The following is an 18,352-nucleotide window of genomic DNA, read 5'->3' on the forward strand; positions in this document are numbered from 1 at the left end:
CGAAGGAATTCAGCTCGCAACGGCGAGAATTTCGACTCGAGACTCCTGCTTGAGATTCTTCCCCCATTGGACGATAAAGGATGGATCGTACAACCGGAATGGGAAGCAATTCCGAGTCGACGTCGCGGATACTAGCGATTTCGATGATCTCTCTCTAATTAAGATTCGACTTCTCGGGATGCACGATCGGATGTATCGATCTATTGGTCGTTTACGGGACCCTTGGTCTGGCAGAAGGCATCGATCGTCGCATTAGCCGCGGGCGAGGCATATCCCGTGCGATAGTCGTGATACATTATTCACGATCTTGTGCCGTGATTTATGCGGAGCGTTAAAAGTTGACGGGGGCATATAAGTTTCTTGTTTATTGCCTCCGTCTTCGATCATGTTTATAAACGCCGTTGGAAATATTTCTCTGTCATCTTCGAGCTTCGGATGTCCGCGAACGACGACATCAAAGGCGTTCGACGTTGAAAGTTTATTGGACTTTATTTTGGAACTTACACCGAGTCTTTTGTCTATTTTGTTCTGAAAAAGTCAGTTACTTCAGGAGCGTATCCCCATTTTGGATTTCTATTTCTTTCAGATACTTTCAAAGGAATCCAATTACCTTTTTTCATCGTCTTTGCTTACTTTTTGCGCACGCAATTTACATATCTTTACGACGTGCTTATCAGATATAGCTACTTCACGTTTATAACAACATAATTGCGTTTTACGATCTTTTTCGTGGTTGCGTGTTCGATAGCACTTTCGTTATCCCTACTCGTCAAACGTGACTGTTCGATAATCATAATGAAGTCTGTCGTCTGCGGTCGAAGAAAATTTCTATACGACACGAAAGTCTACGGAGTAGTATCTCGAAGATAAGGTTGAATACACGTATTCCAGCGAACTTATGATCGACGTAAGAAGCGTCGGGTGCTTCACTGGAGTCTCTCGCGGCACAAATCTCCGCTTCCTTTACGGTATGTACGGGTACGCTGCCTCGGAGGACAGTACATCGGCACATGCACAATGAGTCACTTGAAAGGTATACAAAAGCTCGCGTACGAGGTGTTATATATTTACTACTTACGAAGCAATTTGTTGACTAGGGTCTGTCAGACCTCACCGGAGTGCTCTAGGATTAATGGAGTATTCAGAGTAATGACTTTGCAATCCGACGAGTTGTACGTCCCAGTCTACAGGGACTTCTTTTCCAAGTACTGTTCGCGAGTTGCTGCCCACTCGCAGCACCACGCATTAAATTTTCATTCAAAGTACCGTTAATTCAATTTACGATTTGACAAAGAAGTTTATGTAATCTCGAGATCCACGCACCGGATGAAAGCCTCTTTAGGCTCGTCCCTGACGTCGCATATCATTTATTTATATTTTTCGAGCCTGATTTTATCCTATCGCGAGCACCTATGTATTCATTGTGGTTTGGAAGGAACAGTATAGCCGATGGTCCTATTATTCGGACAGAGGATGCTACCGGTGGTTAAGGGGCCTAAACAGGCGCGTACGATTCAGTCCGTTCCACTTAAAACCAAATAAACATCTCTGTCAAATTGCTATTTGATTATACACCGGGGAAACCGATTTTCTCTCGACCTCGTATTAATTCAATTTACGTAACCACTATATTTCATCGCACACGTGCGTCTGGTAACGGATTATCCGGATAACAGGGATCTTAGACGTTCCAATATTTCCTGTGAGCAGGATACGTTTCTGTGCAAACAGGATATCAGGATATTCGGACCCGAACACGTAATACGCGAGTCTAGACATTCCATTACTCTTGGCTCGTTTTCTACACCGTGGGGTTAACAAAAAAAAAAAAAAACGAAGAGGGCAATTTTGCTCGGAAGCAGAATGTTTTCTTGGTTGCACGGTCGTGTATTGCCAATAATGATACAATGGTCGCACTAATTTTCACCGCGACGGATACACGGCCGATGTGGGTCGCCGTTTCCTCTTCTTTGGACGTTCGCGGTTCGACGCGATCGAGATGGTAATTTGAAACGATACGCCTAATTGCTTCCGATTGGGCTGTCTTGGAGGCGCAAAAGCCCAACCCAAGTAGAAAGATGGGGAATTAACATACCGCGACGTCACGGTAGGAGAAGAGCACAGGTGCAGCAGGAAGTCGATAAGAAGATGGCTCTTCGAGACCGTGCGTTCGCATCGTTTCGAACGCGATAAACCGAGTTCGCACGGTCTCCGGGGTCGAGTCGATTATTTGTCACTTCGCATGATTACCGGACCGATGCGTATTGTTAGCCAACATCGATCGAGGCGAGTGTCACGCGAGATCCTCGTCAGAGATCCTCCGCGGGTTAATCTGAAAGTATGATGACGGTCCGTCGACTTGTTTATTTTGACAGTGATACGACGTCCCGTTCGATTTCGAGGTAAATTTGGATTTGCATATTAATTTAGGCGACCTACAGTCGGGAACGTGTCGTTCGAGTTAGGCAGATACGAGACTTTGTCTCTTTTCGTAATTTTTTTAAAATTGATATACGCGTTTTGAAGAATTACATTTATATTTTAGAAATTTCGTGGAGACAGGATCGCCAGAGTTTTCGACGAATCGTCGAATTTTAATTTTCAATTAAATTTCTGCCATAATGGCGCCCGCCGGCGAATGAGAGGACGCGAGGAGTTCCAAAAGGGGAGCGGCATTAAAAATTCCACGCGAGACCGTGGCGCACGCACGAGGGTGGCGAAGTTGAACCCTGGCAATAACCGACGTGGAATTACCATATATTTTCCACGTACTGCTGCCAATTTCCTGTTTCGTGCCTGTCGATATGTGGCTCGACTCGAAACGTAACGCGATCGTCGTACGCGTTTCCACGCATCCCGTGACGCGGAGGTGTCGCGTGTTCTCGCCACATCCGCGACACCAATTAATCGCGTTCGCGTTGGACCGAGTCACCCGTTATCCCATCAGAATACATCACCGATTTTTATTCTTCCTAGCGTCGAACGAGTGAATTATCATTTTCGATATCCTGCGCGTGTCTGACCAGAGAGAAACGACTGTGTGGTTTCTTTAGCGATAGACAGTATTGATTTAACGGTCGAAAATGGCACGGTCGTTGAAGGGCGTGTCGTAAGGTTTATGCAATTTCCAATGAACCGCGAGAATCAGAAATTAATACATTTTGAACGCCCTAAATAATTGGTGACATTTCTTGTAACAGTTACATAAATAAAAGTCGTCAGATTTCTTTCTCGTTGTCGAGAGAAGCTGGGGCGTCGGATTTCGAGGTTGGGAATGCTGTTCGAGTTATCTTCGCCGAGTAAACGTACGTAAAATATTTATCGGACGACAGACTTTAGAAGCGGAAGCCTCTATGTACGTCGATGCATTATTTGGAGCGGCGCGCGCGCAAAGGGCCACTCGAAACGCGCTTCCCTGGCCTGAATGATGCACGCGGAACGCGCATCCTTTGGTCTGACAGTGACGCACGGTGTACTTCGACCTGGTGAAGTGGTTGATGGGAAGCCCCCCACGTGTAAGACATGAACTGGAATGCAGCTCGAGTAGCTGCGTACGCGTAGCCGCTTGTCAGCCTTAATCCGTCCACTGGTGTACAATTTCCGGTGTGTTTATAGGGATGAGGTATTTATCGAGTACCGAAGCTGCTGGAAAATTCACGGAAATTGCAAACGATATCGATTACACTGTTAAACGGTCGTTTATTAAGTTCCTTCAATATCAATCGGATAGTAATTTCAAGCTGTAGAACTTAGGAATTATACGCGTTGGAATTCCGGAAGTCCATAAATCTGGCATCGTCGATTCGTTTTGGCTCTTCCGCCAAATTATATATGCCAGTGGCGCATGTATACGATAAATTTTGTTGGTGCAGCATTGGGGGTTAATTATTATTTCTACGGGATTAAACATCTTTTAAAATTAGTACTAAGATCTGTCTCGTTCGAAGGGGAATACGAACAATGTCTAGTAATTTTTGCTCAGTCGCAGGCTTCGTGAATACTGACTAAAACGTCTGGACCCAGAACTACTCGCGTTTCGTTACCGGTGCCAATCTTTCTTCCGCTCTATAGTAAAGCGAGGAGTTAAAAAGAAGAGCTCCGGATTAAGAGGATGTTCGAGGGGAATGTGGATAGTGCCTGTCCGTCTTTTTTTTTTGTCAATCTTAGGTCTTTTTGAAGCTGGTTACAATCTGTGTCCCAATTCTTCTTTTAATTTCCTCGAGTCTCAATTTAGGAAAATATAAAATAGACCCCTATCAGTCGAAGGTTGAGGTCAACGAAGTTGGATCAACGAAAGGAAAGGAAGATGTTCTCGAAGACGCATAGAATCAGAATCTTCCGCTTCTGGTCGGCATTCGGATCTCGTTAATCAAGGCGTGCATGTTTCCTCGAACGGGATGTAAATTGTTGCTAATTACGAGGGTAATGGGGGAGCAAGGATCGCTATGATCGAGAAAATTCCTCGAGTTCGTTGATTAATCGCGGCCTGTATCTCCGGGCGAGTTCATTAGCGCTGCTTTAAACGAGAAGGCGCCAGATCTTAGAGTAGCGGAAGGATAATAAAAGGGATGTACACGTGGGGAACGGCGAGTCTGACCTAGATGGAAGATCCGATCGATGGGAGGACGGCATCCTTTGGCTCCGCGTTTAACGCCTACGGATACCCGGGCGAACTGGTAGGGAAGAATAAGAAAACAAAAAAGAAAAAAAAGTAAACGCGGACCGTGGCCAACGCTCCGACTTGTCCTGCGCCTCTTCATCGAAAGATCGATGCGACTCCTCCATGGAAGGATGCAGATTTCGCGCTCCATCGAGCGAACAACAGTTTTTCTCGATCGCGAATACTACGACTCGCGGAAGCGCCTGTGGTCCTGGGCAAATGCTAGTAACTAATTAATCTATGGAGTATGCTATTGCAACTAATTACTCCATTGTCGGGAACAAGTAGTTATGGCCGGAAGTTAATTCGAGAGGATTAGGAGCAAATATACAAGGGCGCCTTCTTCCATCTGAACAGAATTTGGGATTGTTTGCACATTACATGCACATCTACAACTCCTGAAATTTTCTAATTCTAAGTTATTAGAATCCCAATTTTCACGTATATATGTATTACTGTATTTTGGGAGGGAACGGTCCTAGACCTTAACAACTAGGCGGAAGTCGGAGTTCGCGCGAAGTCAAACTTGAAACTGGAAACCACACTGCCCCCGCGTACCGTGTCTTGCAGGATACGTGAAAGCACAGTGACTCGGGGTGGATAACTTCAATAAAGATATCTGTTTACAGCAATAAGAAACAGAAGGTGATTCTGCAAATTTTCCATAATTAGTAGAAGTCCTTCCAAGTATTTATCTCGGTTTGAAACGCGGCGAGAAGAAATCGTCTCGGGTGTCAGAGCCAGAGAGTGGTTTCCAGTATGTGGTTAGACTTGGAATGGTTCGTTAATAGGTGTGGGAGGAGGTAAGCGCAGTCACTGCTCGATGTGTGGTTTTCTCGATCCCATCGAAGCGTTATTACGAATCTGTTACTGAGAAAGGTTCGAACCCATTATATTCGGAGCCAAGACAATTATTCTTCGCCCCTAACTCGGTTCTTTCGTTTTGTTTCAGGTGAGTCGGAAAAATTTAACATAGTTCAATTTACCAGCCAAGGGCCGGAGAAACGTCTCACCACAGGTATTTATCGTAACAGTAGATAAACGTGTTAACAGAAATTTGTAAGCAAATGCACGAAACACGGCGAGAGCTGTCGTACAAAATGAAGGTCCGTCGGGTCGCGATCGTCGTGCAGAGTTCCTCGAAAAGGGACCAGAGAGGCCACGGACTCGATCTCGAGACGAGATGTCTCGAGTCTGCGAGGAAAGAAACTTCTCGCCACGCTTTGCATTCGAGCGCGTGACGACGCGCGAATCCACTTTCCTCTGTTTTTGCGTGCGTCTCGGCTAGGGTTAAATTGCCTCACCGCGCTTAATTAGCACCACGCGAGTCTTCCGGTTTTGCCTCTTCTTTTTTTCTCCTTCGATCCACCGCACGTATCGCTTCGAAACTCGCCCTTCGGCGAGTCGCGTCACGGCCGTCTGCGAAACTTTCCGGTGGTTTTGCAGCTTCCGGGAGACTTTGGGGTTCCAAACTTTCGAGACTTCTGCAGTTGCACCGCAATAGATACAGGGGATGTCATAACTCGTAGGAAGGAGAACGCCAAGGCAACGAAACGAGCATAAAAAACGCGGTGCTGCTTCGTTTTTTGCATTAAACTGCGTTAGGAATACTTACAACTCTTTATGCTTCCGATTGATCAACGTTTCCGGTCTTTAGCTGCGCGGTCCTCAGGAATGTGCACTTTCCACGATATAAAAGATTAAAGAAAGAGAAAGTAACGTAAACATTGGAACTTACATAAACAAGAAACGTAACCAAGTGATTCTTACTACTCTATTTAATTATAATTAGAAAGTCGATTATTTTCGTAACGCGTTGACGACTAATTTGTTTTACCCGTTCTTTGTGTTTTATTGCAACGATTCAGTGGCCATTCCATGCCAGTAGAACATTCCATACAAATTCCTGCAATATGTATAAAAATACATTACTTTCAGTTTTCTCCAATAAACGTTCTAAGCGGTCTCTTAAACGCGATTCGTCGTAAATTCTCGCACAGGTCAGAAAGAAATCTTTATACCCCGCAATTACGAACAATATAAATTGAAGGATTAGATGAAGCATGATACCCAAGAAGTAGGGATAAATATATACTCTCGGTGCAAAGGCCAAGCGAAGTTTAGCAGTATTCCGTTGAATCGTTGCGCGTCCGTTGCAAAGTGCGATTGTATCTAATTATACGCACCATGCATTGCCCCGTAAAAAAGTTAATTGATCCAAGACTTTTAACGACTATTCTAGTTCGGTGAAAGCCTAAAAAGGGTTAGCCATCGTCGGTCACGCCTATATCCTGCTCGGAATGTTTTGCGGTTACGATGTTTAGCAAATTATTTCATTCGGCTCTCACGTATCCGGGACGCTGGTCACGGCAATGGCGACGATCGAAGATAAACTCTGAATCCTCGAAAGAAGGTCAGAAAAAAATATCCGTAATCCAATCTTTTCGCCTCCCCGAAGATTTTGACGCGGTGAAATTGATCGATGTCTGATTGGACAACGTGGACGGTCGATCCGTGTCCAGAACGTCGCGAGGTCGACTTTTCCGGCTATAACGGTCGACCGCGAGAGACGGGGCAATTTAATCAAGAAGATGGAACTAACGAGGACGCCACCTTGGCTCGATCCTTTGTACAGCATCTCGTGGAACGATGAGCGACTGGCAAGAATTAAAAAAGGATCTTTTTTCACAACGACGAGGTTAACACGGTTGAGCATCCGAGAGACCCTTGCCGGGATTAAAATAGATTACAGCCCAAGTAGCAGACTCGGTCGTTGCCACTTTACACTTCGTTGGTACGCTTCAGCTGTATAATTCAGTTCCTTTTGACTCAATAATTAACCGGAATCGGGGGAAGGCAAGTTGAACGTTCAGATTCAGGTTAAAGACTTCTCTGGAATTTTTTAGACCAACTGTGATTTTTCTTCGATAATTATTAGGGGAAGATATTCCTCGTCGGGGAACGACTAAACCCTATTCTTACCTTTTTTATTCAACCACCGCAGTATCAGCTATCGTAACAATGAATAATATTCGTACATTTGAAGATTGTTCGGATCGAAACCCCGTCTAATGAAGCGCACGATACATCCTCGAGAGAAAATGATCGTATATGAATAGATACGGAACGTGTGTGGTCATACATGAATAGATATGAACCAGATTCGCGTTAGATGCGAGTATACATGATCGAATACGGACCGTATATCAGTCGTATGGGGTCACATTTGATGCTATGTATTCGATGATATTAATAATACAACGCGTATGGTTGATCGCCATCGTATGGAATCACGATTGTAATATATATAAAATCGAAGAAGGAACGTCTACCTTCCCTTAACAATTATTATAACTGCGTGAAGTTGTTTGTGCACTGTCTGCGAGCTGTAATCGTCCAACCTGTTCCTGCGGCGATAATCGTCCATGCTGATTCAAGTTTCGACGGGAGGTCGTTCGAGATACGCGACACGCTGCAATTCGGATTAATTCCCCGAGATTAGGCATACAGGGACGATTGCACGGCGCGTTACCACTACACCCCGTTTGAATTTCTAAGAAGGAAACGCCCCGTCGTCGTACAGCGTTTTTATTGAAACGAGAAACTGTAACGGAACCATCGGCAAATCCGTACAGATTAGAGCGAGAATAATGCAATTACCCGTGTCTGTAAAATATCGGTTACCTGCTCGATAAAATTATGCAGTCAGGACCGGTCACGCGAGACTCGCATGCTCCTAACCGAGTTTGCGAAACAAATCATCCAATTTTCGACGTGTGCAATAGTCAAATTATCGGAGCAAAGGACGGTGTTTACGTTAGAATATTTGATACGAGTAACGTCGAGAAGGAAAATTTAATAATTCCGGGAGGGGAGGGTAAACGATTGGTATGTCGGTCGAATTTGGCATGGAGCACGCGGCCAACAATTCTGTTTGTAAACCGAACTCCTCGGAGTTACTTTGCCGTTGTTACACTTCCGTCCTTGGCTACAGAATCTTTTCGCGAGCTCATTTGCATTCCCTTGCTTTTATTCGGCGCACTAACCTTCGGGGAAGAATACGAGGGAGCGGGAGCGTCGATTCTGCTTCGTTTCGGATATCAAAAAGATTCCCGTCCGCAACTTTTCACCGCAGAGGGGCGGGCCAGGGGGAACGAAGAAAAGGTTCTCGCGGGATCGTGAGTGGAAATCAGAGAAGCGCGTTTCGTTTAACCCTCCGCAGCCACTTTCCTGGCCGGAATTTCACTCGTTCGATTCTTCGCCGAGATAGGGAACAGTCGTTGAATTTGGATCACTTTGCGCGTCCTCCGTCGTATGTGAAAAATGAAATATCTTCATTTTTCTAGCGCATTTAAAGCTAGCTCGCGGTTACTTCGGTTCTATAAATACAAAGAATTTGTTTTAAAAAAAAACACATGCAGTTTCTCCCATATTCTTAGCGATTTTCCCAGGTATCTGCCACCGGAGCAAAAAGCGTAAACTACTGCAACTTTCAAGTTTTATAATATCCATAAAAATTCTTTGATGCTCCGCGAGTATAATTTATAAAATCGTTCGATGGAAAGTTCTATTTGGATTTCCAAACCGCGTTGCGTATTTCTCTCGACCTCTATTTTTTATATAGTTTTTTGGACCGCATCTTTCGAAATTTCACATTACAATACCGGCGCACGTTCGACAACCCCTGTGCCCGGCAATATCCATTTCTTATCCGTTCTCCGCGATCTTCCAGCGAGCTCTGCAGCCTCCGCGGAAGATCGTTTTTCCTTGGTCCTGGCTGCTCCACTTTCGCCGGCCAACGGTCGGTCGTTTAATTTGCAGCCCGGCAAGAAACCGCTTCGTGGAAGCTTTCGAGCTCTAAGCAGAGGAGAAGAAAAAAAATAATAATAATAAAGAAGCCGGCGGCGTGTCGCCTCCTAGAGCCCCTAGTCGAGATATTTATTACAGCGGAACGATCTTATTGCCAGCTGAGTCCGCGATTGGGAGACGATCGTCGAAACGGAATTACTCGCGTTCCTTTCCCGCCTTCCAGGAATCGACGGGTCGACCTAATTTACAACGCGTAAACGCGTTTTGCTTAGGCGAGTCAGCCTGGTACGGGCCATCGAGAGTTCGAGAACCAGTCGCAGAACTCTTTACGTTTGCTCTCGATCGTTTCTTTCGGTTTTGTTTCATCGTAACGGTAAAGGACGTCGTCGAGACGCAAAGACGGATTGACAAACTTTACTCGCTTGGATGGAGTAGATATTAGAATCTGGCGGCGAGAAATGTAAAAGAAATTCTTTTCGTCGTCGACAATACTCTTTCGAGAATCGGTTGACTGAAACGGATGAGTTGTAACGGGATCGGATAACGCGACAGCGTTCGAGTTAATTCCCTCTAATCCCGATTAGTAGACTCTATGGTAAACGTTACTGGGTCATCGGATCGTGCCAATTCGGTTCGCGCGATAATCTGAAGATAAATGGGCCGGTATTATTGATCAAAGTAGGTCGACGACCATCGATTTTCCAATTCGTTTTCCTCGTTTTTGATTTGGGATCTTTTGCTCGCGAATACCGCGATGATTGATGCTGGAAAATTCATCGGTACCGTTATCGGTACTGCTGTTGGGCAATTAGGTTTCACCTCGTCGCGCGAAATGCAATGCTCGAAAAAGTTCAAAGGAAATTCTTGCGGTTCGCTGTTGCTTGGAAGCTGGGATTGTTATACATATATGGGCGGGATCGATTACTACCATACATTTTGAATCGTTTCGATCCGATGACTATTGATACTTTCATACTTCCGGGTCTGATCTTTCTGTTCGGGGTTATTATTAATTACCAAGCTTAATCGTGTGTTTTCCAAAGAGATCTTTGCATAGTACTTGTTTCTTTCTGTTTTCTCTTTGAATTGTCAATATTATTCAGTTTGACAACCTTTCGACTTAAAGAACAGGGTACATTGTTCGCGACGAGGCGTAAAAGAAAAACAGAGTCGATTTTTAAGAGACCGTGGGAAAAGGCACACATATGAAATGGAAATTGAACTGTTCTGTCGCGAATCATAAATTCGCAGCGGAAATCATGATCACCGGAACACAGTACGGGCGATGAAGGATTCGATCGCTGCGTTCATCAGCGGAGATTTTCTTCTCTCATGGCGAGCGCGCAATGGCGCGAAATTGACTCCCATTTATCACGGGCCACGCGAAGAGAAAGAAAAACGCTTGACGAATTATCTTTGCCTGGCTACGCAGATCGCGTCTCGACGGCGCTCGGTTTCCGTTGGAAAAACGTCCCGCTCGCTTTCACCGCGTGCCATCTGCTCGCAGTATGAAACACGAACGGTATCCTTTTTATTTTAATTGTTCCTTTCGCGTACGCGTAGCCAGTAGAAGTTAACGCATTGCGTATGGAGCCGTGACGTTCACCGACGTCCATAAATACTCTGTTGGCCAATATTTGTTCGGGGAATCTACCACTAAACAAACTGAACGCGATGCAACGTCAAACTTTGTAGCTCTGGTTACTTTAATTGTTCGTAGTGGCTTGAAAACTGATCCATCATGGACGTCAGGGTATTAAAAACCTGGGAATAGTCGAACGTAAAAATCTGCAGTATTGCAGCGAAATGTGCTCGCGGAATGTTTCCTTCGGTTTATTGCTGGTATTTATTACAGTTTCTGTTGGTTTATTACTCCATGGACAATACGCATTCCGGAAGTTTCCGAACTTGAATTAACGCTTTCTGGCGCGATAACAAGCGCTCCATTTTATAGTCAGTAATTCTGTGATGTGCAATATACTAGTAAAATAATAACAGTTTTTGTGTAACGTTTCGTTCTCGAAACATTTTTAAAGAAGCTTCCTACGGAATGGTGTTTAAAAAAAAGCGATCGAAGCCTTTTAGAATGCTCGATATTCTGTCGTAGGTTTTTCCTTTTTGCAATTCGAGGAATAAAAAATAATCGTGGAGCGCAAAATCAGGCGAACATCACGAGTGGTCGAACGGATACGACACCCTTTGAAGTCAAAAAGCAGCACTAATGGATTAGCTTTTACATCGTCCGTAATTTCTCGACGAGAAAAATGTATTCCACTGAGGAAAGGGGATTCTTCCGTGCAAATCATATTGGGTCAGACACTACAGTGAACCTTTCTACTTGCACATTCTACTTACTCGTGGTAAAGACTGTTCTTTTCTTCCTCTCTGAAACGCCATTATTTCTGACACCGTAGTTAATTACACCTGCTTCGTATCTAAATCAGAATAAGCACAACTTCACCCCGTTTCAACGTACAATTTATACAGAATATATTCATGGACTATAAAATAATTCTGCAGTCAGATTTCCTGCGTCCAATTTGCACCTTTATTTCCGAATAACAAACAGAAATTCTAGATCCATTCGCGAGCTTCCGTTTACCTTTCATTCGTAAATTGAAATTCGTTTGCAGGTTTTTTAGCCCAACATACAGGGCTGCGAACAAAAGCGGACATTTCCATTCGAGGTCCTATCGCGCCAAGCACCGTTGTCGTAACAACGTAGCTACATATTTTAATTTTAAAAAATCCTTCGGGCGACACAGGCAACGTCTATATTCTGTGTACTTCTCTTTCAAGACGCGTTAATAGCTACAAAGCGGAACAGACGCTCGCTGTCAAAGTCCTCGGCCAGGAGAAACCGTATTGGACGTAATTTTCGTAGTTTGCATTTTTCACGAGCCAAAGTGTTTAACGAGCTACGCCCGGACAACGGTTGCTTTTTTCGCCCGCGAAGGAAACACATTTTTGCGACGACTGGTGGACGCTAGCAAAAAGGATGGGTAACTAATGCGAACGGTACCCGGAGCTACTTTCGGGGTCGGCGTCTCTCGAGGATTGCCGTCACGTTTCGTCGTCCCTTTTCTGTCCAATCGCGTATCGAGCATTACAATGGCGTAATATCATGTGTCGACAACCAGGTAACGGATTCAGCGATGATTTAATCCCTTGCGGACCGCGGCGAACGTAAATCGGTGGTCTTCTTTCTAAGCAGCTATTCCATCGAGCCATTGTCCGGAATATCCGACGAACGTCATCTCGAAACGGGTATTTCTGTCCGCTCGGACAACGCGTTCGATAAAATTGGCAAATGGTCGTCAATATTTTTGCACATTGTCCTGCCCGGTCGTGCAAGTTCGAGCGTCCGCCAACTCGAAACGAAAGCGATAAATATTTTAACGCCTCGGATGTCCGCGAACGTTTTGATCGATACGTGCTCGAAAGTCTTTCGGGTTAGAATATGCACCAACGTTGCCATACACAAACTGAAGTACCTGTCTAGGTCGATCGATGGTACGATAAATTTTGCGAAAGTTTGATATCGATACTACTTAAAAAAATCAAGACAAGAAGCGTCGATTAGGAGTCTGGCGGAAGTCCGTAGGATCGAGTCGAAGTGACAAAGTACCTCGAGCAAAAAGCGCGAAAGATCTCTGTCAATCACCGTGTCTGCTCTTGGTTCTCGATCCGGGGGCTGGACAGCTGGTGTCTCGTTCGATCGTGCCATGTACGAAGCCGTTGGCATCGGGGACCGGTCGGGAACGTAGGACTTGGCATATTAGTCCCCATAAAGGGGCATCGAACGCCATTTCAGCGACTTCGTACACGAGGCACGCACGCGGAAGATCAAGCCGCAAGAAGCGCCCAGGCCACCTCCACGATAACACGGGTAACAGTATACGACGATGGAACTTCTGTCTCGCGAAGTACGACGGTTCGAAATGTTTTTTCCGTCCTCTGCGGGGATCCTAGGACTCTCGGGGCTGACGATAGAACGGTACACCGCAACGGAGGTTTCGGGTTAACTCGACTCGTGGTCCTGGCGCAGGATTCCGGGGAATTCGGGGCAACGGTTAGGCGATAGAAGTTTGATAGCGACGAGACTCGATTAGACGTGCTCTCGACATCGAGTGTTCGGTGCTTTCGAACACACAGCGTCGCTCGAAATTCGCGAGAGCAGCGGCGGATAATTGCTTTAGCGCCGGAAGTGCTCTCCGGCCGTAATCCAACGCGAAAGCCCACCTCCTTTGTCGGAGCGTTTGGCTACTGGACGAAACAGTGACCCAGCAAATCACCGAGAAACTGGAGTAACGGATCAACGATTAGGTGGCACGATTATTCTTTATGGGGCTGAAAACGATCCGTCTCACGCAGGCCTTCTTTTGTATTCTTTTTCCCGGGCGACTCCCGGAGTCGTAAGCCGCTTCTGGGAATCGTTCTAACGATCATCGCCTAGCGACGGTTTTGGCGCGGACTTTATGAAACATTCCGTAGCTGTAAAAGCGAGCTTCGCGCAAATTGCTGACCGCAACCAGGTTGTTCCTTACGACCGGAATATTCTCGCGTTGCCGCGATCGCCTCCCACGTTCACGCTCGACGGACCTTCGGTTTATTTTCGACCAAAAAACACCGTGTGGGTCGGTGCATAGGAAGGACCATGTTCCCGAGCTTCCACGGAGATGCACTAAGGCAGGTATTGATCTACTCTAACGAATTAAATGTCGTTTCGATATGCACTTTGATCGAACCAAAATAGTCGGAAACAGGATAAAATAGAAGTTGCAAACACAATCGACTGTTGGATTTCGTTGATACGGTATAACCTCGATTATTGATCAAAATCGGGGTCGAAGATTTCATCAATTGTCGAGGTAATCATTTCAGAATTAATCTTAAGCATAGCACTCCAACTACTCATGACCTATACGTAGCTTCTTGAGCCTCACTTGTTGCTTAGCTCTCATGCGATAATCAAAGTTCTACTATATATCGCGATCGCTATATGGAAGCACAACCACGTACAAATTAATATAATTTAGACGAGACGTCGGTTTATTTAAAGAGAAAGTATTCTCAGAAGTGTCTGGTAAGCGCGAAGATTTCAGTTAAAAATTTTTAAAAATAAATCGACCGCTTCAAATATAGTCGTTAATGCTGTTGAACGTCGCGTCACCCAAAAATGGATGACCCGGATTTTCGAACGAAAAAGGATCCTGTAATTTAATTTCCTGCCCATATTTGACATTTTTAATTACACGCTTACGTATTGAGAAACGTTCGATGTTCGAATGATCGACCCGATGACATTAAGAAAGGATGTCTCTTACTTTGGACCTCGGTCTCTTGCAAGATATACGAAGCTTGGGGAACGAATTTTCTTTATGGTCGTGATTTTTTTTTTCTTTTACCGAGCCAGTGAGCGCATTCGGACGAGCGTCTACATTCTTAAAGCTCCGACCGTTGCAGGAACTATACATATTTATACACTTTATCCTATACGTGTATTTCGACGTACACTAATGACCATACGTTTGATACTTCCTCGACTGTTGTATTTTGGAATACAGCGAAGAGCTGCAATTTTCATTTAATTATATCCATCAACGTGTAGTAATTGGTTTTAATTTGCTTATAAAAAATGATTTCTTAACGATTCTATTATGGCAACTTCGAATTCTTCGGCCGTGTAATTTATCTAAATTATGCGGTTGCACGAAGAAACGAAATTAAGTAACGAGACATTAGAAATGTGAAATTCAACAGATATATATATATTGGAACATGTAATTACGAAAATAATAAAGGAAATTAATAATTTAGTAAATACAATTAACATTAATCTCGAGCAGTGTAAACGTTGTATTAATTACATCGAGTAAATGGGCCGAAGCGCTAACGAAGAAGGAATTTTTCGCGTTGTTGGACTAAAATTAGAGCCTTTAAAATTTATAGGAATTTTGCATGATTCTCGCAAAACAATCTGTTTACGGTCTATTAAGAGATTGTTTCAGCCTTAGTTATCTACTTTAAAGCACAATGTATACCGCCGTAAAACGTACACTACGAGTGGGAAATTTGAATTCATCCATTTAGCGTTTACCAGACTTCGTTTCATGAAATACTAATGTTTCCTGCGTTAAGAATAAGTATTTTAGTTTGTAAATCAACGATTAAAAATTTAAAATGAAATAAATAAATTGTGCATACCTGCAACGTCGGGTACTTTCGTATCATTATAATTTTTAATATCAATTTTATTGAATTATTGATAATTAAATAGACCGCAGAACACAACGTATTTCATTTTCTAACGAATGAATTAAACAAATCGTCGACTACCAAGGCACTATCTTTTGTTTACGTATGCATAACGTCGTAATGAAATAATCTTCGATCTAGTACGACATTCGATGGAAAAGTAATTAATTTATTGAACGAGCAATTGCTAAACGCAGCTCTTCTACTTTTACTCTCCGCGCAAGTCGCATTTATGCATGGGCAGACGTATTTTACTGTCCTTTGCCAATTACGAAATCGTTCACGCATGAACCAACACGATCCCATATCTACACGCGAATAAATATAACGATTGTCTAAAGTGCGAATGTTGCTACCTCGCTCGGTATATCGTGAGACGAAGTACCCCTTAATTAAGAAAGTTTCGATGCCTCTGTCTTAGTAAATTAAGATTTACAAAAAAAGGTAGGAAGAAATGGTAGGAATTCCGTGCAAGAGCAAACACGAAATGGATATCTATTCCATTTGGAAACATAAATCTAGCATATATACAGTGGCCGGACATGCGGTACCAGCGATAAACGTTTCGTTTTTCATAGTTAATCCTCCGACGCTGGAATGATTTACATCGAGGGGGCTAGTTTTTCACCGACGACCTGGCACAAGTAGATCCGTACAGTTAGGTTCAGACGAGGGTGCAAGCGTTCAGTAGTAACTGCATTCGGTGTATGGTCCGCCTCCGGATTAAATCTCCTCCAAATAAGTGAAAAATCCCGGGTGTCTGGCGTCCGATCTTGTCTCGTTGTTGTTCGGGTATTTCCGTCACCCCTCGGCGCGGCTCGCGAGCGCGCTGCATCGCGGCGTCATTCAGTCGAACGCTGACCGCCACGCGCGCAGGATCGCGTTACCACGAGTCGCCAGCTGTCATCGGCTCAGCTGTCCAATTGACAGCGAACCTCGTCTCGCGTTTCGAGTGTCGCGTCGATTTTCCGTGTCCGGATCGATTCACGGCGAAGATTCGCTCGATTGTACGGCCACGTCAACGCTCGACACGATCGATTCGATGTTTGCGCGTCTCGTTCCTACCTTTGCGGTGACACGTGCTCACGCGTAGCGGACTCTAACAGCGGAGAGTGCGTTCAATTATTCCCCACGCCAGTGGCTCGCGTCGAGGCGTGGACGCGTTCGTGGACGACCTGTTTGTTAGCAAACACAGCTGACGCACGGATAGAGAGAGAGAGAGAGACGTTGGTTCTGGTTCGCGATCGAGGTCGCGATCGCATTCGACACGCGGTTCCCACCCTTCTCGGGGCTTCTTAACTAAGCTACCCGTCTTTAAACGATTTCAACGAGGCCACTCGTACGCCCGGTCAATTCCTGTCGGCTCCGCGTGTCCACGATATGCACGCTCGTCTCTGTTCGCGTTGCGGGAGTTGATTGACCGAGTGACTCACAAGATCGTCGAGCGTATTCGTACCGTCTCGTCGATCGAAGATACGTCGCGCGTACAACGCGCTCGATTCTATCGTGACGCGGCGCGATTCGTCTGCCGGAGGGAAAACAAGCGAGATAGGGAACGGGCGAAGCCCAGCCGCAGGGAGTACGTACGCGACCAGCGGAATTTTCTCGCGGCTGTGCGCGCCGCTACGTCCCACGCGAGTCCAGCGAACCGTCCGCCGGGAAACGCGAGCCCAGACGATACGCAATTAGCGATCGACAAAACTACTGCCCGGTAATTAGAGGCGGATTAATTGGAACGCGAAGCCAGCTAGCGCGATGAAAGAGACGAACTCGCCGGGCGGGTCGGTCGAATAAACGCGCCGCGTGCCTTCCTCGCTTCGGGGATTCGCGTTGCCAGCGTAACCCTGCGACCACGTCGGGAATAAACATACACGGATCGCTCTGCCAAGTGAATTATCCAAGTTTATCGAGGTACGCGTTCTCATACGTACCGGGTGTTCGAGCCTAACGCGAGTGTTGTTATCGCCGAGTCTCCGTTCGCCCAGAGCCTCGATAAAGGACAAGAGAGGTCGGAGCAAAAGGGTGCCAGCCCTAGATCACCGATAAGAAGAGGGAACATCCGACGGTCAGCGTGTCGGGATTCGGGTCCGAGGATGCGCCGTTGGGCGACAACGCGATCTTCGAGAATCGTAGCGGTAGGATGTTGACAGCCCGTTCTGGGCCTCTTGGGCTCGGCGTACCGCGAACCCTGGGGCCCGCGGAGGGGAGCGATCACCTCTTCCTGCTGCCGGAAAGGGCCCTGATCATGGACAGCACCCACTTGCGACAAGACCTGGCCGGTCTGGACTTCAACTTGCATTTCAATCTGCTCCACACAGCTCCGCGCGGCAACGTCTGGCTATGTGAGTCCTTCATACACTGGGCCACTTATTGCTTATTGTGCTTTTACTCATTTTTATGCCCCATGTCGATACATCAAATTGTATGTCATTAAAATGATTGAATACTTCTGAATAGATATCATAATTCATACTGGTGACTAATGGAACTATTATACAGGGTGTCCGGTGGGAAAAATTTTAACAGAGGATTCTAGAGGCCAACATAAGACGAAAATCAAGAATACCAATTTGTTAATGGAGACTTCGTTAAAAAGCTATTAACAATTAAATTCAAAAATTTCAA

The 18,352-nt window shown here is 45.3% G+C and overlaps 1 protein-coding gene across 17 annotated transcripts in view; it reads left to right on the forward strand.

Annotated features, from left to right (window-relative positions):
- The window catches only part of LOC143341438 (uncharacterized), a 228,404-nt gene that overhangs the window by 62,031 nt on the left and 148,021 nt on the right, over positions 1-18,352 (forward strand). For 4 of the 17 annotated variants that reach the window (XM_076764418.1, XM_076764423.1, XM_076764438.1 and 1 more), the window contains exon 2: positions 5,613-5,678. The exons of 10 other annotated variants lie outside the window; for them this stretch is intronic. In XM_076764418.1, coding sequence (XP_076620533.1) covers positions 5,613-5,678 — 66 coding nt within the window. Of the gene's footprint in view, positions 1-5,612; positions 5,679-16,581; positions 18,070-18,352 lie in introns of those variants that run through there. 3 more of the 17 variants (XM_076764415.1, XM_076764422.1, XM_076764411.1) reach the window with 2 other exon arrangements.

This window comes from Colletes latitarsis, chromosome 4 (genome assembly GCF_051014445.1).
Source record: "Colletes latitarsis isolate SP2378_abdomen chromosome 4, iyColLati1, whole genome shotgun sequence".
NCBI classification, from domain to species: domain Eukaryota; kingdom Metazoa; phylum Arthropoda; class Insecta; order Hymenoptera; family Colletidae; genus Colletes; species Colletes latitarsis.